Source organism: Lactuca sativa, chromosome 1, assembly GCF_002870075.4.
Source record: "Lactuca sativa cultivar Salinas chromosome 1, Lsat_Salinas_v11, whole genome shotgun sequence".
NCBI classification, from domain to species: domain Eukaryota; kingdom Viridiplantae; phylum Streptophyta; class Magnoliopsida; order Asterales; family Asteraceae; genus Lactuca; species Lactuca sativa.
Window position 1 is genome coordinate 34,412,091 of NC_056623.2, and position 21,836 is coordinate 34,433,926.

At 32.0% G+C, this 21,836-nt stretch overlaps 2 protein-coding genes across 3 annotated transcripts; one reads left to right on the forward strand and one right to left on the reverse strand.

The window, feature by feature from the left end:
- Positions 1-4,935: 4,935 nt before the first annotated feature.
- LOC111881397 (DNA repair protein XRCC2 homolog) lies at positions 4,936-8,070 on the reverse strand. Of its 2 annotated transcripts, XM_042899963.2 has the most exons (3): positions 7,002-8,070; positions 6,880-6,920; positions 4,936-6,447 (listed from the first exon to the last, which is right to left on the reverse strand). In XM_042899963.2, the coding sequence occupies exon 3, from the start codon at positions 6,421-6,423 to the stop codon at positions 5,530-5,532; it is 894 nt and encodes a 297-aa protein (XP_042755897.1). In that variant the 5' UTR covers positions 6,424-6,447; positions 6,880-6,920; positions 7,002-8,070; the 3' UTR covers positions 4,936-5,529. The 2 variants fall into 2 exon arrangements, with proteins under 2 accessions (XP_042755897.1, XP_023733556.1); XM_023877788.3 differs by having other exon boundaries at positions 4,937-6,447; positions 6,880-8,070.
- A 40-nt stretch (positions 8,071-8,110) lies between these two features.
- On the forward strand, positions 8,111-9,937 carry LOC111881422 (cytochrome P450 736A117). The gene has a single exon (XM_023877817.3). The coding sequence runs from the start codon at positions 8,294-8,296 to the stop codon at positions 9,782-9,784; it is 1,491 nt and encodes a 496-aa protein (XP_023733585.1). The 5' UTR covers positions 8,111-8,293; the 3' UTR covers positions 9,785-9,937.
- Positions 9,938-21,836: the final 11,899 nt, after the last annotated feature.

The following is a 21,836-nucleotide window of genomic DNA, read 5'->3' on the forward strand; positions in this document are numbered from 1 at the left end:
TCAAAAGCCCTAAATCTACATGAACATCACAATAACAGAGAATGATTCGAGATTGTACCTCAGTTGTGATGTTCTGGACCTCAAATCTTCAAGAATTCACCCCTCTCTTGCTTCCTCTTGGCTAGATCTCCTCTTTCCTTGCTATACAACAACTCCAAGATCAATAATGGCTCCTTCCCTCACTTGAGTCACTCAAACGCTCTAGGGTTTCTCTCTGGGGACTGATGAGCGCAAATGACGGCCATAAGGCCCTTTAAATAGGCCTCAAACCCGAGAAATTAGGGTTTCATTAAACGACGCAGACTCGTCGAGTACACCAAGGCGACTCGCCGAGTCCGGGCATCAATCCGGGTGAAAACCCGCGTCTCAACTCGGCGAGTCTACGCCCCAACTCGCCGAGTCCCTTCTCAAAACTCAAAATAAAAAGATTAATTAATATACCTGAAATCCCGGATGTTACACTTAAGGCACCTAGATTGATACAAATGCTTGCTTGATCTTTCTTTTGACCTCATGCATGAGTAAAGTACTTTAGAATGAGTGAAATGGTGTTTTAGCCTCTCCTATTCATGCAAAGGCTTAAAGCCCACGGCTTTATGGATTAAGAGGTCTTAAATTAGTCAGGTCTATGGATGGAATGGTTGTATTAACAGATTAAGACCCCAAAAGTTAGGAAATGGAAGTTTGTAAAGTACGTCGTGCGTACCACTGCTACCATCGTCATCGCCATCACTACCATCACCCACCACCATTATCATTGCCTCCACCACCAACACCTCCACCGCTACTGCCGCTACTATCACCATTATCCATGTCGCCTCCACCACCACTACACTGCCACCAACATCACCGTCATTGTCACCGCCACTGCTGCCATCACTACCACCACTACCTCCACCACCACTACCATCACCGCCAACACCGCCATCGTCGCCATTGTCAAGATTTTATTATTTTATAATTTATATAATGTATTTTTACAAATAAGTTAGAAAATAAAGTAAAATTAAGTGAAACATACAAAAAAGGTAATTTTGTCATTTTATATGGATTCTAATTCCATTTCCCGCAAACTAAACAGAATCTAAAAATAATTCTAATTATATTTCCTGTCAACCAAACATACATGGTATGGAATTGGATTTAAATTCTCGATAGATTCCTTTTCGAATTCCAATTCCATTTTCTTCATAAACATTCTACAAACCAAACAGCTCCTAATGACTAAATAGACCAACCCTAGAAATTTCGTATGACATTTATGTCATTTCTCTTTTTTATATAAAAGTTAAATTATAAGAGGTTTTGTTTGCGAATGTGTTTAAAGTTTTTAATTTAGAATAAAAATCTTATAATACAAAAGGTATCACTACAAGAAATGGGATAATTTGCGGCGACAAGGGTCGTCGCTAAAGAGTGCGGTTGTCACAAAATGGATGTCATTGTTGCTTCGTCACAAATACGCAATCCGTCGCTACTATTACTATATGTCACCGCTAATACCTGCCTACCGCCGTTAATTCTTTGCAACAAGATCGACGGATAAGGTGTAATCTCAGACTTTCATGTAGATCACGGTCAAAGAGTATTAACCGTGACACTTTTAGCGGCGACATCTACTATTAGTGGTGACAACCAACGCGAATGTTGGTTGTCGCTGCTAACAGTGGTTGTCGCCGATAATATTTATATTTCTTGTAATGTATTTAATGCATCGTTTAAAGAAAAATCCAACACTTGCTATAAAAAATCATAGGTTTTTTTATTTAAAAAAAAAAAAAAAAAAAAAAAAAAAAAAAAAAAAAGTAATGATTGTGTTTTGTGTAATTTATATTTTTTGAAAATTTTAGAATTATTTTTGTCAACCAGTTATATCTATATAACTAAAAGTTACTATTTAAGCTATACGTTATTTAAAAAAAATAAAAAAAATAAAAATAAAAAAATTGGTAGTTTGAAGAGTAGGTTTATTCATATAGATTAAGTGTATAGTTCTGAACTTTTGAAAAATATAAATGATAGCTTTATACGTGATTTTCTAAAAGCAATTTATAATTTTGTTATAATAGCTGAGTATTGTGAGACTTTTATTTTAAATTAAAAATTTTAACCACGTATTCACAAACAAAACTTTTTAATAGATTTGACTTCTATTTTATTTTAAAAGCTAATAATTCAAGCTTCTAAAAACTTTAAATAATTTGGTTGCAGGCTCTAAGACAGCTAAGGACCAGAATTGTTTTTCTTTTAAACTTTGTACCCTTTCCAATTTTCTAGTAGTGATACCCTTGGTAAAACATCAAAATAGTTGTTTTTATAAGTATGACTATTATACATTTATTTTCTGATTTCGTTCAACCCTTAGATTTTAAGGTTGGAAGGAGTGGTGTCGCGCTTCTTCATGAAATCGCAGTGACACGTAGGTATCGCCTCACTCATTATCACAAAAGTGTGGTCTCATACCACACCCAAGGAGTGGTGCAACACTTTGAGTTTTTTTTTAATTAAATAAAAACTATAATTTTAATAAAAACCATTCATTTCATTACTTCAAAATAAAAATAACATTACATTTCATTACCCAAATAAAAATCCTACAAACTATATAAAAAAAAAAAAAAAAAAAAAAAAAAAAACATACATTGGTTGGATTTTCTTCAAATCCTGTTGTAATATATATATATATATATATATATATATATATATATATATATATATATATATATATATATATATATATATATATATATAGAGAGAGAGAGAGAGAGAGAGTCAAGATCAAATAAGAAGGAAATTTTTTTAAAGAAGGTAAGAAGTTTTTTTTCCTACATATTTTTTCGCGAACAAACAAAATGAATCATTAGATGATTCATTTGTAAGATGATTCACAAGAAAAAATTTTAAAAAAAACATCTCGATGATTCATTTATACAATGATTTTGTTGTTATTCACTAAAATTGTCATAAAACTGAATTTTTTTCTTAATTTACTTAAAAGTGAATCATAAATATGTTTTTTTGGGAATTTTTTCTTGTGAATCATCTTATAAATAAATCATCTAGTGATTCATTTATTTTGTTCGTCAAAAAAATATGTATAAAAAAAACTTCTTACCTTCCTAACAAAAAAATTTTCTTACCGGATCTATATATATATATATATATATATATATATATATATATATATATATTTATTGTAACGTTTTACTAGTATTGCATGAAGTTTCTCCAATTTTTGTTGTAAGAAATTTTTTTTTAAACTCCTAACCATTCAAATACGGGCGGCCTTCATCGAGTTTAAAATATTTCATATTAAAGTATAATATGTTTAAAAACAACCAACTAAATGAGAAAGTTTTATGAAACATTTTAGATAGATAAGAATCAATAAGTTAAATTTATGAAAAAAAAAACTATTAAAAAAGATTAACCATTGAAAAGATCATTTAATTACAAGTCAAAGTTATTAGAATAATAAAGTGGCAAAAATATTAAGTGGTAGTATAGGTTTATCATTTTAGATGCTCTAATTGTTCTTTGAAGATTTTTAACAAGAAACATTTAAAATTTGTTTTTCTTTTTGAATTTTTATAAATGAGATTTAAAACTTTTAAAAACTTAATTTCCACTAAAGTGGTATTTGAATATTTTAAACCAAAAAAGTTCAAAAATGTTTTTTTGTTTTTCGCAAATAAAATCTATATTTTCGATAACATCATCATTTTTTTTTTCTTTTCTTTCGTTAAATTGAACTTGAGAACGGGGTGTAAAAGTTTATAGATCAGATTTAAGACTTTCAAAAACTTAATTTCTACTAAAGTGGTATTTGAATATTTTAAACTAAAAAAGTTCAAAAATGTTTTTTTTTGTTTTTTGCAGATAAAATCTATATTTTCGACAACATTATCATTTTTTTTCTTTTCATTTCTTTTCTTTTCTCTCATTAAATTGAACTTGAGAATGGGGTGTAAGAGTTTAAAACCTCTCTCCCACCTCCTTCCCAGATATAACAAAAACACATATTTCTTTTTCCTCCCACGACACTAAAATTAGAAGTAAAATAGATTATCTTCAATCGGATTCTTTTGTTTGATATGTCCATCTAGCCTAAAACGAACCACATTAAACTAACAGATACATTGATACACGAAACATCATCAAGCCAAAGCTACAATACACTAAGTCATCACAACTTCAGATCGATTTCAAGTCAATATTGGTTCATGATACTAGGTACACCAAATGTTCAAGTCAAAATTCAACTAGAGGACAAAACCAATAAGCCTTTATCCCATTCAATTATGACTAATCACGTTATATCCCTCAAATATCGATAAATTATTCAATCTTAAAATACTTAAATACAAAAATCAATAAGTAAAAGTCAATAATTAATTCTAGTAACCAGTCTAGCAGAAGAATGGAACGACGAACTAGGGTATAAAATATAATTTTGAAAACAATAAATAAATAAAACAAAGGGTAAAAGTGTCTTTTCAGTTTTCACATACACTAAATAAACAAAAACATACAGTCAGTCATAAGGATCGAATCCGCGTTCAAAAATTTTCAAAAGGACTTATTGTGGCATATTTTGCCAACCACAAGGAACATTTATGTAATTATGTGTTTTTATAATTTGACTAAATTGTGTTTAAATTCAGACTTGGTTGAAAAGACCAAGGCAAAATGATCATTTTCATAATGAAGTATAAGACTTGGTCAACATATGTCTCATGTGGAGTATCGTACTATCCACAAATATCGATTCATGATTCCAATATTCGGAGCTGACGAAATATATCCGGTGTGTAGCAAGGCATGTTTTGACTCTTTTGGAGAGCATGCAGCTCACTGTAAAGAACTCACGGGTTTAAATACGACACGATATGGTTATGAATGTTTTATTTGACATATTTAAACATGTCGGGGTTTCCACCAAAGAAGAGGCATCTGTGAATTTCTTGACTGACCCGGTAAAAGGAAGGTCAACCCTTAGACCGGTTGACATTTGGATTTTTGGATGAGTTTGAAGGAAACACGCATATGTAGACCTTACAGGGGAACCCCTCTCGTGGGCTTCGGGATTGATGATTTCACGGCAGGACAAGTTGCTTTAAAAGCTATCACATGCAAAGTCACCAAACATGAAAAATCGTGTATGAAAAATCAACACATGTTCATACCATTTGCATTTGTCATTTGATATGTTTGGTTTCCTCACGTCGTATCGGATGTGATTAAGTTTCTTAATAAAATACAACGGATCATACATATCAATGTTATATCCCCTAGATCTATGGATGCAGTCTTCAAAAGAATTAGTTTTACCATATAAAAAGGCTTAACGGCGTAGCTTGTTGCCCGTTTGTCATCTCACTCATTATACGATGATAATTAAATTAATGAAAAAAATATATATTTAAACAAAAACCATACTCCTAAACCGGTTATCCAAAAACCTGTTAGAAATTTACCATAATGACAAAAAAAAAAAAAAAAAAAAAAAAAAAAAAAAAAGATCATGCTCTACAACAAAGTGAGAATTCCAGCATCACCAACAAAAAACTCATCTGAAAGATTTTGGGCTGGCAATAACCACTCTGCCAAATAGCAAACACGATCATGAATCTTTCTTTTATCATCCGAAGGTCTCACAAGAATTCTATGTGTAACAAACGATTGCCAAATCAATGGCATATACTCACGATATTCATTCTTTGACCAACCTTTGACTTGACTTGTAACTGTCTTTGTAGCTAAAACAAGAACAGGATGCATCATCAAGAGCTTCCGTAGTTCCTGAACAACAGTTTCAAACACAGTTTGAAAACAAAAGTTTTTCCTGTTGGGATTCCCCTGTGGCAAAGATGAAAACCCACGATCGATCCAGTAAAATGCTCCAATTCCATCGATCATTAGTACATCAACACCATTCCGATCTTCCTTTCTTTCTTTATCAAGTTTGGAATGCAATCCCTTTAGAGCGGAAAGGAATTGAAAACTATCGTAACATCTGCTGTATGAGATTCGTTTCATGCATTCTTTAAATAGTAACTCCATGTCATCATCATGCTGAAATTGATGATTTGAATTGCGATTGGTTTCGGATATTCTTAGCTTTAGGGATTGAGAAAGGCGGAATATGTCAAGCCGACAATCTAAGTCCAGGAACAATACGGAATATTCTAAGCCTCCGTATTGGATTCCATTCCAGTTCTTGGGAAGAATACATGTAACAGTAGCTTGTAGCAGGATTTCGGTTTTGGCTGAAGGAGATGGGCCTATGATCTCAATGATGTTGTTGACGCTAAGGGGTACCCTATGAAGGGGTTGAGGGAGAAGTAACAATGGTCTTTCTTTAAGAACCCTAGCCAGTAATTGTTTTGCAGTTTCATCTGTATTGATCCAAGCTTTAGCCATATTTACTGTTGATCAATCAGTTATCTGAAAATTTACATAATTAAACACAGTCATCATATAAACGATAAGGATTGCAACTCAATTTACAGATCGCTCAACTTCAAAATCGAGACCTCAACAAAAAATCGCACAAGCTTCAAATAAGTAATTACAAACCCTATACCACAATAGTTGTATTTTTAAGCAATGAAAACGAACTTGAGAAAGAAAAGGGGAATGGTAGGTGCGATTTTTTAAACCAATTGGGACTCTAATTGTTGAGCAAAGGCGTAATCAATTCAGTCGAAATCTCTCTCAATTCTGATCAATGATTCTCAAACTTCATACATTTAATATCGTATACAACATATAGCATCCCTATTAATTCCTCAATTCTATAATTCGGAGCAAGATAAAATAAACAATATATAAGAAGAAATTGCAAAAGATTAAGACGATAGGGAGATATCGACGAACCTGTCGGAGCAACTTGATTAGTCCTCATTCTTATATTATTCCTGTTAGACAATCATGAAATTTCTTAATCAACTATTAAAACCCTAAAATGGCAACAAAGGGCAAAAGGTAGAAGATGATACAGATTATGAGATCATAGAGTGAAGAGCGGGAACCGGGAAGCTTGAAGAAGGATTGTATCTTTCGGATCAGATATTATCAGCCTATGCTTAAATGGGCCTTTGACAAGCCCACTTACGAAAACATATTTAATAATTTCTATTGTTTTCGAGTTTCTATATTAGATTTTCGTCAATTTTAATAAAAAAATTATGGGATAATTTCGTATAGAAGAAAGTTATCAAATTAAACCATAGCGTGGCGACAGAGAGACCACAAAATATTGTGGAACTTGAAGAAGGGTTGATCCGTATGAAAAACCAAGATTCTAGCAGATAAATTTGAGGAAAATACTCAAAAAAGCGACATAAATGTCATTATTTACTAACAACTCATCAATAAAAAATTTATTTGTGCATAAATATCCCAAAAAATTAGTTAGTTTTAAAAAGTATAAACTTAATAAAAACTCTCAAAAGTATTTGAAATAACTTTTTTTTAGATTAAAAACGGTTTGTTTAAAATAAAATTAAAAATTGAAAACTCTAAAAAACTTTGAAAAGCTCCGAACACATCCACCATATCCTACGAAAATTCTTTCATTATTGGAAATCAGGAAAGATATGCTACGAAAATTCTTGGTTTTATCGTAGATGGAGCCCAGAATATTTTAAAACTAATCATTGTAAATCAAGAAAATGTGCTACGTAAATTCTTTGATGTTATCGGACATTGAGTCCAAAAACTTTTAAAAGTAATCATGAAAAATATGGATGATAAAGATTCCGTCTGTATTATTAAAATAATAACAAAAATACTTTATATATAATTTAATACAATAATTTAATTTAATTTAATTTAGTATTTAAAATATTTCTACTGACAATAATATAGCGAATTAATTTAATTTAATTTAGTATTTAAAATATTTCTACTGACAATAATATAGCCAACTACTTAACATTATAAATATAAGTAATTTTAAACCAAAACGTTACTACATGTAAGAGATCCACTTATTAATGCAACCTAAAATATTTATTTATTTAATTATTAATTGAGGCTTAAAAAGTCCACACATTCCTCTTGAAAATTATGACATAGATTTTGAAAACATAGACGTTTGTGACATTGTGTACCTACAAACAACGAAAGACGAAAGGAAACCAAATCAAGTCACGAAATTTTACTATTTTAGTTTTTATCCGTATCGTCGTTAAACGGTGGCCGGCAGCCGCCTTGATCCGCCGCTGCCTATCTGCCTCCGCTACAGCTTAAAAACAGAAAATAACGGCCACTCTCACTCACAGATACCATGATGAGTTTTTTATCTTATCCATTTCTTTGGTCACTCTTTATGATCATTCTCTTCTTCATCAAATGGCAATTCTTCCCATCTAAATCCTCGACAAACCCCCCACCATCACCACCCCGATTACCAATCATCGGAAACTTCCACCAACTCGGCCCCCTCCACCACCAATTCCTGCGGTCATTATCTCTCCGTTATGGTCCACTCATGCTCATCCATCTCGGCAACGTCCCGACGGTGGTCGCCTCATCAGCGGAAGCCGCCCGTGAGATCATGAAAACTTATGACATCATCTTCGCAAGCCGACCCGAATCCAAATTGATAAAGAAGCTTCTCTACGATGGTAAAACCGTGTCCGGATCCCCCTACGGTGACCATTGGAGACAGTTAAAAAGCATCATGGTGCTTCAGCTTCTGAGTACCAAGAGGGTTCGGTTTTTCCGATCAGTACGAGAAGAAGAAACTGCCATCATGTTGAAGATTATACGTGATTCAAACAACGAGCCGGTGAATTTAAGCGATTTGTTCGTGACATACACCAACAACGTGACGTGTCAGGTGGTGTTAGGGCGGAAGTACGGCGAAGGGGTGAACGGGAAAAAATTCAAGCAACTTTTGAGGGATTTCCTCATAACATTGGGTTCGTTTGCAGTTGCTGACTTCATCCCTAGCCTCGCATGGGTGGATCGTATCAATGGTTTTGATAGTAAGGTGGAAAGAATCACGAGAGAGATTGATGAATTCGTGGAGGGAGTACTTGATGAGCATAAGAAGAAACAGAAAGATGTTATCGAGCATGAAAATTTTGTCGATATTTTACTGGAGATACAAAAAGAAGATGAAGACGGTGGTATTCTCAACAAGACTAATATCAAAGCACTTCTGTTGGACGCTTATACCGCCGGAACGGACACCACTGCCACCGTGCTAGAGTGGGTGATGGCGGAGCTACTCAAACACCCGAGGATCATGAAGAAAGTAAAAGATGAAGTGAGGACGATTTTGGCCGGAAAAAATGGCATCGCGGAGGAGGATCTTGAGAAGATGAGTTACCTAAAAGCTGTAATCAAGGAGACACTCCGGGTCCATCCTCCGCTGCCTATGTTAGTTCCTAATGTTGCTTCGAAAGATGTTAGAGTTATGGGGTACGACATCAGTAAGGGAACTTTGGTTATGACGAACGTTTGGGCAATCGGAAGGGACCCGAAACATTGGGATGAACCGGAGGAGTACCGGCCGGAGAGGTTCTTGGGTTCTAATATCGATTTCAAAGGGCATGATTTTGAGTTGATTCCGTTCGGAGCTGGGAGGAGGATTTGCCCAGGAATTGCATTTGCGATGGCTACGAATGAGAATTTGTTAGCGACTCTTCTGTATAAGTTCGATTGGAAATTGGGTAATGGAGAAAAGGAAGAGGAGTTGGATATGTCGGAATCTCCGGGAGTTGCAGTCCGCAAAAGGATTCCTCTTCTCGCCGTCGCAACTCCGGTTTGATGGTCCCTCCATGTTTGTTTGACGTAGGTGTAAGGAGGTCCCGTTTGTGGGCTTATTTCCTTATGTTTCTTCCTCTCGTGTGTATTTACTATTTAATGATCAGTTTAGATAAATTAATAAAAAAATAAATAAAAAGCATGGATAATTGATATACGTTAGAAAACCTAGTTTATTTATTCAAAATAATTATTGTGTTATTTATGAATAAACGTGGCCAATCAAATTTATTTATTTTAAGAAAATGAATAATACATATTATTAATTTAAAGATAATTAAAAAATACCATATATGTTCATTTTAAGGGTATTTTAGTCAATTAATATAAATTTAAAAAAAGAAAATTACAAATTTTAAGGATAATAGATTCTATTAATTTTAAAATTTTGATTGTAGTGATGATAATTCTCGGATATTCTAACAGAATATATTTATCAAAAATAAAATTATTTTTGAACCATAAAATAATAAAAATATATTCTTGAACCATCAATTGAAGAATAAAAACAAGCATTACATTAATTCTTATAGAATACAGGTAACAATTGCTAAGAATTACATTTATTGTTAAAAAATAAAACTAAAAGAACTTTCAATTCAGGGAAAAAATCAAAATCTAATCAAGACACTAATACATTCTAAAAGAATAATGTTGCTAAGAATCACTTTCAATTTCATGGTCCATTCTTCAAGCATCAGCTGCTTCTATGGAAACAAATCCACCGCACAAAATCAATGAGAAAATATTCATATTCCATTCCAACAGAATTGGAATTCGTGATTCCATTCTGATAGAATTGGAATTCAAGATTCAGTTACAGTATGCATTCGGTTGGAAAAATATCCAAAGTAAAAAACAATTTAATGAGAATAACTTATTCCAATATAAAAACTCATTCATTTTCATCAGCAACATCTAACTCAACTCATGTGTTAACAAAACAAATTTAATGAGAATGATAATGTTAGACATTTTAGTAGCCCAACCAAAAACTCAAGTCTTGTGTTAACAAAACAAATTATGTTTACCTGTGGGCGAATTTTCTTGATAGGATGTAGATATAAAAAACAAAAAGATTAGAACTTTATCAATCAAGATTCTGAACAGTCAATCTACATTGACAAATAAAAGATTTCAAACAATAAGCTAAAAAAATACAACTTTATCGATCTAAGATTTTGAACTCCAAAAAGTACAAACAGAAAACCACAAACCAACAAAAGTAAATCCCAATGGAAATAGAGAAATCAGCATTCATGAACTACAAGAATTCAAGATTTGAGCTTTTACCCTGAAGTGATTCCACTTCAAATTGACTAGATTTTACACAGTTCCAATTCCAATTTTTGGTAAACCCATTATAGATTAGTGTCCAGTCAAATTAACTCGGTAGCAAAAACCGACAAATATGAAGAAGCCAAAAGTAAAGAGTAGAAAAAAGTCAAACATATCAAAACTTTCGAATTTAGTTTACTGGGTTTAACCAGACCCTGAAGCAGTCCCCCTACAAACTGAGCAATTTGTGTTAAACACATTTAAGATCAGCATTCCAATTTGTGAATTACAGAGCAAATTTCCAAGAATATAAAAGTCAAACACTCTAGTGTAGTGTTTTCTTCTTGTTCTGTCGATCAAAGCACAAAACATACACCACCCCCAAATCACTACTTCTAAAAACATAAGTTGACGCAGCCAGAGGCTGCTAGAACAAAAAAAACTAATTTCTTCCTTCTTCATTTCCCGTGAATCAACAAACCCAAATTCCTTTCATTTTCATTGGGTTCTCAGCAAACCCAAACACCCCCAACGATTACAAACAAAAATCCCAAAATAAATTTTTACCTGTGGTTAATTTGGAACTGCCAAAACAAAGAAACATCGTGATCTACGAGCAAGCACCACTGAGTTCCTCACCTGCGACGGATGGTTGCCATCGGACCCCCCTTTCCCCTCGTTTTCTTCCTTCTCTGATGTTCTCATCGAACACAAAGTCGCAGAGGTTTTGTCTTGCCACCGCCGCTCCTTGCGAAGTCGGACATCACACTCGCAGCCGGAAGAGACGAGCAAAACTTCGTTGTTTCTTCACGTCTCCCTAGTCTCTTCGGTTTCGTCGACCCGGGAACTACTCTCTTCGGCCTTCTTTGTGATCTGAAAGCGTCAATACCCGATGCTAGGGCTTTATCGGGTGGGAGATTCAGGAACGCTTATTTATTTAGGTCAATACCAATATCATGATTATAGGGATTATTTTTGGAAGTTATTAAACAAATTACTAAATTACCCTTATTTATTTATTTTATTATTTAATTTTGTATTTAATTTTGATTGACCCACATTGATGCATATAATAATACAATAATTAGTTTAAACACTTGAACCTAGCTCTATGTTAGAATATTCTAATAATAAAGATATAATGTTATCATTTACTATTTGCCTATTTGGTGGTAGTTATCTTTGTAAGATGTATAAGGCAAGTATTATTTAAATGTTATAGCTATAAGCCTATAATATTAAAGTTTAATGAAAACTCGAATATTCTAAGAATAAATATGGTTAGTTATCAACATAAAAAAAAAAAAAAAAAAAAAAAAAAAAAAAAAAAAAAAAAACATACAAACTTTTTTTATACAACCTTGATCTTAATACTTTAAAATTGGTTGAAAAATTAATAAAGATATTTGTTGAGAAATATCATCATATTAATCATAGTTGGGCGTCAAAATTTTGCATCAATAAGACAACACAGTTAATGTATGAATTTATTTTTTATCTTGATGAGTCAATAACATTTTCGATCTATGATTTATATATTTATGCTAACAAATGGTATCAAAGCTACAATATATATTAAAGCATTAGATTTGCATTTTTTTAACACATCGATGTTTTAAAGAGCTAAACATAATATCTTAATACTGGGCATGGTGTTGAAAATGATATGCAGTGAGAAACAAACATTGAAAAGTCTTTGAAAACTCGAAGTGTTTGTGATATCGAAGTATGTGTAATGTAATCTCCGATCATCAAAGATGTTTGGCTTAGGAGAACCTACTCTTGAGGATGAAAAATGATATACAAATCTATAAGTTGGTCGGTCTTCAAATACCAATCAAGTTCATAGTCAAACCAAAATTGTTGAATTAATGATCCTGAAATCATATCAAACTTTGTCTTTAAAATTGTTCTAGAATCATACTACGCCAACTTGGAAAAAGTAAGCTCATGAGATATAAAGTATCATAGAGTAAAGTTTGAATACTAAATAATCTAAATTCAAGATAAATTTAGTAAGGGAGATTTTCGATAAATTCTAGTATTTTGGATTAGTTTTCGGTTTAATCTTAATTTTTATTTTTTGAATAGAAAAATCTCGATTATTTTATATTTTGCTGACGTTAACGAAAATCTTCCTTATTTTTTTTCAACAAAAAAACATTCCTTATTTTTTTTTCAACAAAAAATGAAATATTATCGTATAAAGTTAGATAATAGAGATTTTTCTATTTAAAAAATAAATGTTATAATTAAATCATAAACTGACTCACAATATTAAATTTTTATTGAAAATTTATCGTTTAGTAAAGCCCGAAATAAATAAATCGGACTAGAAACTGTTAGATAATAGGAGGTTCACATGGTCTCCTTGATATGTAAAGCTTCTCGAGAAAACAAGAGTTAAAATAAAAGTAAATTACTTTGTATTCAAGTATAGATTGGTTAATTTTGTTGCAAGATTGTCCACAAAAATACACAAATCTGCTAACTTGTCCATAATGTTGATCTAAGACTTCTAAAGTTGTCTTCCGTTGAGAGGAGTCTACTAGTTTGAGCCTTTGAGGCACTTGGTTCGTCAAGCTACTTGTGTTAGAATTGTGGTGCAAAGACCTTTGGTATGAAGGGATGATCCAAGACCTATGGTTCGAAGACCTTGATTAACCAGTGAAAAAGTGTAAAAAAGTTGTTGGTATATATTTTTATTAAACTAGTTGTTAGTGTAGCAATAAGCTAATTTTCCCCACAATAAGCTAATTTAAGTGTTTGGATAGGATGTTTAAAAAATTAGCTTATTGTGGTGGGAATAAGCTAAATAAGCTGATTTTAATAAGCAAGGGGGTAATACTTATTGCTTATTGCTTATTGCTTATTAGTCATTTTACTCATATAAGTTGTTTTGTTTGTCAAACACTTCAAATGCTTATTGCTTATTGTTTATTCTCACCGTAATAAACTAATCCAAACACATTTTAAAAAAATGTTTATTCCCACCACAATAAGCAATAAGCAATAAGCAATAAGCTAATAAGCTAATAAGCTAAAAACTTATTTATCCAAACACCTTCTAAAAGAATTATATAATCTATTGATTTGGATAGAACTTACAAGAAACGAATTAAAACAAATATTCCTTTTCTTTCACTATTGGAGACGGTTTTGTCTATTATAAAGTCCAAAAAGAAACATATAAAATACATAATAATTTTGAAAAATAAGAAAAAAGAATACTAATCAAAGTTCTTAGTTACGTACAAATGAGTCCGAAAAAAAAAATGCTAACGATGGATACTCACTATGTATTAGAAGACAGAGAAGTTAGTAAATAAAACTATAAAAGACATAGAAGTTAAAGTTATATTACAATTAAATATTAATTATGTTTTTAATATGGAAAAGACCAAACTTAAAAGCTAGAGTGATTGTTATAATAATATAACAAATAATAAACCAAAAGTTAGTACAATATAAACGTTCCGTAAGGTAGAATGAAAGCAAGAACAAAGACATTTATAGCGATAAATAAAATTGATCTCACGATATTAGGGCTTATAAAATGGATAACCACTTAAAACTGTCATATATTTTTCGATTTGTATACATTTGGTCATTAAGTCTTTTTTCTTTCATTTTATCTCTTTCAGCTTATTAAACTGTACACATTCAGTCCTTATGACCGGCTACTTTAGGTTAGCCAGTAAAAATGACTTAATAGGATAATTTATTTATCACTTTATACACATTTAATCCTTAATATTTTTATACACATTTAATCATTAATATTTTTTTGTTGAAAAATAAGTCATTTTTGTTTTTGTATTCATTCATTACTTATGAATGATTCTTTTAGGTTTTTCTCAAGACATCTTACGTGAGACAATCATTAATGAGGTGTTTGGGGTTTTTGATGTTTATGTGCATCACGATCTCGACTATTTGGTTGTTTAGGTCATATTTTCTAAACGTTAGTGACGTAACCAGGTGTTTGTTTTAGGATATACCAAATAATTTATAAAATATGAACAAATAGCAAAATACTTCAAATAGTAACAAAATGTAACGATATATAATTCTGCAGTAATTTGTTTGTTTAAGTTGGAATTAATTATTTAATTAAGATAGTAATAAAATATTAATATATGAACATGATGAACAAGGAATTCATTTTGAAGATTGAAACACAATTTGATTTATTCAAAAAATTATTGTCTGTTTCCTTCGTTATGAATTGAAAGCATAAATAGTGGAATTTGAGGATCCACCAGTGGGCTGGTTGCCTCTGACAATCTGTCATAGTGTCAGCAGTTCTAGCGATAGTTATTTGGCTAATATCGCACTCACCTAAACTTCTAATAGATCAAAACTCATGTTTGTTTTAAATTATGTATCTTTTGACTCCATTTATTATTCTTCGTATACGTTTCAACCAAAACTTCTAAGTATTCTGAATTATCCCATCTTATTAAAACAATCTAGAATATAAATTATTTTATAGGGGTTTAAAAAATGACCATGTTGACTTTCGAATATATATATATATATATATATATATATATATATATATATATATATATATATATATATATATATATATATATATATATATATTAACAAATTTAGCCGTTTGTCTCACCACAAATAAAGAACGACAAAATTACAAAAATCGAAGGAACCATTATATATCTCTTGGTTTATATCGTTAAAATTTTGACAAATACATGTTAAAAAAAATATGTTATTAAAATTGATTATGCCATAATAAATCTTACATTAAAATGATGTATAAATTTTTAATTATTTTGAATGATATTATAAGATAAAGATATATCACAAATATATCATCCAATGGTTTCTACCCACATTTTCTGTACGAAATAAAATTAAATATGGTTTTCAGTCTATTTATTATTTTTAATGAAATTAGAAATTATATATTTGATATTTGTTAATTTCAATTGTAGTGATTATGTAAAATATCAATAATTGTTTATAAGATAATTTAATATAATTTATAATTTATCTTACTTTTAACTATTACTAGATTATGATCCCGCGTAAAATGCGGGGAACATATAAAAATATACATGTAAATGTATAAAAAAGTTGGCACTATAAAAAAATAAAGTAACATAAACAGACTTAGCATTACTGCTAATATTTAAATGTTTGAAAAAAAAACAAAGAAACATTTGAATATCTATAATAGTTGAAGGACCTCTTTGTAAACATAACTCTTTGTTTTATTAGTTGGACAATCTTCCTCGTAATATATGAATACCTTCAATCCCTTTTCACTTGTGACGCGAGAAACAAAAAATATATAACTGAAAATGAGTGAAGACAAGCTTATGCAAGTATAATCCAACATTTGATAATTATTGTCATTGACTTTTGTTAGTAGCCATAACAAAATAAACTACTATAGGGAATTGCCTCCGCTGAAAACACAATGAGATTCTTTCATTAGACGGAGTTAAATTCATGCAAGGTATATAAGTAGTCTCCATAAAGAATCTATCATATATGATTTAGGCTTCAATGACGTTTCTTCCAAGCCTAACAATCTATAATCTAGTACAATTGCATAGTCCTTTGGTTTGGTCGATATTACAAAGTTATATGACTGGAACACCTATTTTTAGTGTATTTTTATGGTTGGAAATTCTAGATGCCTTAAAATCATTCAACACAACTGAAGAGTAAATTGATTACTCAAAAAGACCTGGTAACTCTGTATCACGTAAAGAATTTGAACTCATATGTTTTCCCTTCATTTTTCATCAATCCTAAAATGTAGTCACTGGTAGCATCAAATTCTTCATTTGTAGGGACCAAAATAGCTTTATCTTGAAAATATGATTGATCATCAAGATGATTTTCAAAGAATAGATAAATGATGGATACAATTTGAACTCATAAGTTTTATATATATATATATATATATATATATATATATATATATATATATATATATATATATATATATATACAAAATAAATTAATATACAAAACAAATTTTCCCTAGAAATTGTCATATTAATGACCTACTAATTAACAATTAAATTTATATATTACATAAATGGTTCACATGTGAACAAAAGTACACAAATAGTCCATATTTGAAATGTTTTTCTTACATAAATGGTCTATTACGTGAAAGAAAATGAAAATGTACTTTCCATTAATAAAATGTTTCAGAAAAATCCTATTAATTAGCTCTAATGTAGAAAAAAAATTGTTCTAGATTAGCCAAAAAAAATATGGAAAAGTCATTTTTTGAAACTACGATGCTATTATTGAACTTTTTTGCAAAGTTTAATGCTATTAATGATTTTTTTTTCAGAAAACAATCGTTTAAATGAGCTTCAATATACAAAAAATATAACTTTCCATATCAACTAAAAATAATCCAAAAAAGTCATTTTTTAAGAGTATGATGCTATATATGAACTTTTTTTTTCAAAGTTTAATATTAAAAGCAATTTTTTTTTCCAAAAAAGGTCATAATATAAGGTTAAAAGAACATATTGTAAAATATTTATCGATCTACATGAGAACGAATTAAACGTTTCCATTAATACCCAATAAAATATATAAATCATGTCTCTTTCTGTAATGAATTCCAACGCCCCACAATGTGGAATCCCCTCAGTCGCAACATTCCATAACTCAAACCACATCCGATAATCAATATAAAGAGAAGCTGCAATAAAAAACAATAATTGTCACCATCTTATATAAATATTAGAGATTATTGGGGTATTAGATAGTGCAATAACTTGCAATTAAATATAATTTTCAAATAAAACTTAGTATGAGAAACTAACCAATGTGATCAAGGGTCAAAGAAGACATTATAACTAAAACATAAACAAAGAACTATTAGGGATGAAACATGAAACTTTAAGGAGAAACATACAAATTTAAACCGTAAAGGGTAACAAAAATCAACAAGTATATTTTTTAAGTAATTTAAACTAATATATTTTAAAAGTAATTTAAATCGGGCCGCAAGTTTATTCCAATATTGTTCCCTTAAGCATTTCATCTAACAGGTAGTAGATAGGTAGACCAAACAAAATTTCCAAGTATCCAAATCAAGGTCTCAAATCCTAACACATCAAAAGAAAAAAAACAAATTTGTGATTTTAACAACTAAGAGCAAAGGATATGACATACATTGTGTATGAGTCTATCATTTATAATTTGATTGCTCAACTTATTGAACAATTCGTTAAAAATATGAAAAAAAATGGGGAATCTCATAAAAATATCCGATTCAAATTTCTAAATAACACACCTATGACAATTAATTTTCAAACCACAAAATTTGACACCCTCATAACATAAAAATCAAAATATATTTTACTTACGTTCACAAGAACCCAGATGAATTCGACCATTTCTGTTGTTTGTCAACTCCAATTTCGACCTACAAGAAATCTAAAAAAAAAAATCAAGCAACTTGAGTAACAATCATTTTAATGTTGTCACAACTTTAGCATAAATATCGATAAATAGTACAAATATTAGTTATCAAGAATAAGCAGTAAAAAGTTGTCAAGTGGAATTTGAGTTACTTGTTTTCTTACCTTTATCTGATGTATTTATCATTCCAGTCGTTCGACTACAAATCTAAATCGTTAAGTAAAAATCAAAACAACATGTTTTCCTCCATTTTCTTTTCCACTACAAAACTTAAGTTAGATATATTATGTAAAGAATTGAGGGAGGCGGGGTATTTTTGTATTTTATTTTTTGTGAGATTTAATTGTCATTAATAGAATTTCTAATTTATTTCATTTTATTTTTGGTGATATTTAATTGTCATTAATAGAATTCTTAATTTAATTCATTTTATTTTTGGTGATATTTAAGTGTCATTAATGAAATTCTAATTTAAAACGTAATATACGTTTTATAAAATCTATTGACAAAAATAAATGGGTTGACAAAGATGATGTCATCAAATAATCCAAAGGTGAAAAATATATGATTGAAATGCAATCAATGGTTCTGATTTCTTTAGTTTAGAATTAAAGATTCTTTTTTAATAATATTTAGAGATATTGTTAATCAATTTAAAACCATGTACATGAAAATTGTCCAATTATTTTTATATTTAGTTTTTGACATATTAGTTAATATTATATATCGATTTAGATTTTATATGTAAAACATTTAATATTTTTAACTATTTTGAAAATAACATATGAACACATATATTCACATCAACTCCATATTGACAAAATAACAAAAATGGTCTCTGTGGTTGACAAAATTATATAGTTATGGTCCAAAAAGTTTTGATGATGCACCAATGGTCTAAAATTAGATCTGTAACGTCCCAAATTTTAAGACTAAAAATTTCTTTTAATAAAGTATCACTTAAAGTAAAATCATCATTTCAAAACATAAACAGAGTATTAGTTCTCAAAACACATGTTCATTATCAGAGTAAAACATTCTCAGTCTGACTAATCTATGGTGTGTGCCATGCGATCATCCCGAGCTCCATCATCCGCTACCGGAAGTACCTGAAACCAAAACTGAAAGCCGTAAGCACGAAGCTTAGTGAGTTCCCCAGATACCACATACCATACAAACCATTCATAGCCAAGAATCATACATAACTGACTTATCCATAACCAAGTAAGGTGCTATGTGCCAAACATAGTCTTGCCATTATGCCACGGGCCGCACGTGGTCTTCCTGATCAAGCCTGGGCCGCTCCCTGGGTCTTACAGACAAGTGCCAAGGGCCACCCCCTGGTCTTATAGACGTGTGCCAAGGGCCACCCCCTGGTCTTACAGACAAATGCCAAGGGCCACCCCCCGGTCTTACAGACAAGTGCCAAGGGCCACCCCCTGGTCTTCTATGCAAGTATCACAAAGACAACCGTACATACTACTCTACTTAGCTAAACAGCATACAGGGTGCCAGAAGCCACCTCCTGGTCTTTCATATCTATAGCATACAATGCGCCAGGAGCCACCTCCCGGTCTTTCATACATATTGCCTAGGGCTAACCCCCGGGTCTTCCTACCATACCACGTAACATACTGCGTGCCAGGAGCCGCTCCCTGGTCTTTCATGCATATTCTAAATGGGCCGGCATTGGTGCCCTAGACCCATACAAACAGTGAGGAGACTCACCTGATACTGCTGAACTGCTGCTGCTAGACCCTTTGACCGCTACTCGTTCACTGACTGAACTCCTGCTCTACTTGCTTCCCGAGCTAACAAAAACAAAGCAACACTGAGTCTAACTGACCCTCGAAAGACAACCAAGTCAAATCAAGTCAAAGTCAAAGTCCTGGTCAAAGTCAACCTTCCAGGTCAACCCTACTCGTCGAGTCACCCTACTGACTCGCCGAGTTCATAAGTCCAGAGTCCTTCCACTCGCGACTCTACTCGCCGACTCAGCCCCTGACTCGCCGAGTCTACCGATTCCCGATTCCTGTCCTGTCCAACTCACTGAGTCATGGCTCGACTCGCTGACTCAAGTCTTAACTCGAAGGGTTTGGGACTCCGCGACCTGACTCGCCGAGTCTAAGAACAGACTCGTCGAGCACAAGGAAATCTTCATCCAACTCGCCGAGTTGTTCATCCAACTCGTCGAGTTCATGCCCATCTTCATCCGACTCGACGAGCTGTTCATCCCACTCGTCGAGTTCCTCCTTATCTTCATGGTACTCGCCGTGTCCACTCAAAGGACTCGCCGAGTCTATTCAGATCTCCCAACATGCAGAGGGCTTTTGAGTCATGCAGGGACTCCAATCCATAGATCCATACTTCCAAAGCTCAATCCCTACGTAAAGTTGCAAACTTTACGTATAACTAAAGAGATCTAGGCTCAAAACACATTAGGGCTTGGTTTAAGGACACAAGGGCTTCACCAACTACTCATCTCCTGATGCTTTATGACATAATGGACTCACCCAACCATAGATCTGAAGTGGCAACAACATATCTAAGCCCCTAACCCGATTTGGGTCTCAAACAACCATAAAACCCCCCAAATCTCATGGCAAAATAGATATAGATGCAAAGAAGGGAAAATGGCAGCTTAATACCTCCAAGATGAACACAACTGAAGTAGATCTCGAGCACACACCTCTCCCTTGAAGCAACCTTCTTGATCTTCAAGTTTCCTCTCCAAAGTCTCCTTCCTCCAAAGCTATTTCTCTCAATAATGGAAGCTCACACGAATTATAGGGTTTACAGGTCCTCTGGAGTGATATGGGGGCTGAGGGAGGGACATAACACCCTTTATATATGATACAACTCCCAGAATTAGGGTTTTCCTCGCACAGACCAGACTCGCCGAGTCACCTTGGCCGACTCGCCGAGTCGGTCACTTACTCCTCGACCCGGATCCCGCTCCGACTCGCCGAGTCCCTCCTTGGACTCGCTGAGTCGACCCTTAAACTTAGGGTTTTCTTCCCTTTCTTGGTCTTCATAACTTTGGGTGTTACAAGATCTTTTTATTGATTTTGGTATGTATCAACTTAAAAAGACTATTATATATTTTATATTTGTTTTTTTTTGTTTTTTTTTTAATTTTTATGTAAATATTTGTAATTAATTAAAAAAAGGTCCTCTCTCTCTCTCTCTCTCGTTAGTTAATCAGTTTGAGATCATCTTTTGAACACAAACACATTATCAAGAACATACATATCTTCATGAACACATAAACACATCCGATTTTGTGGGATTTTCTAAAAACACATACATACATTAGAATTTTTGGGTTTCTTCTTCAAAACATACAAACA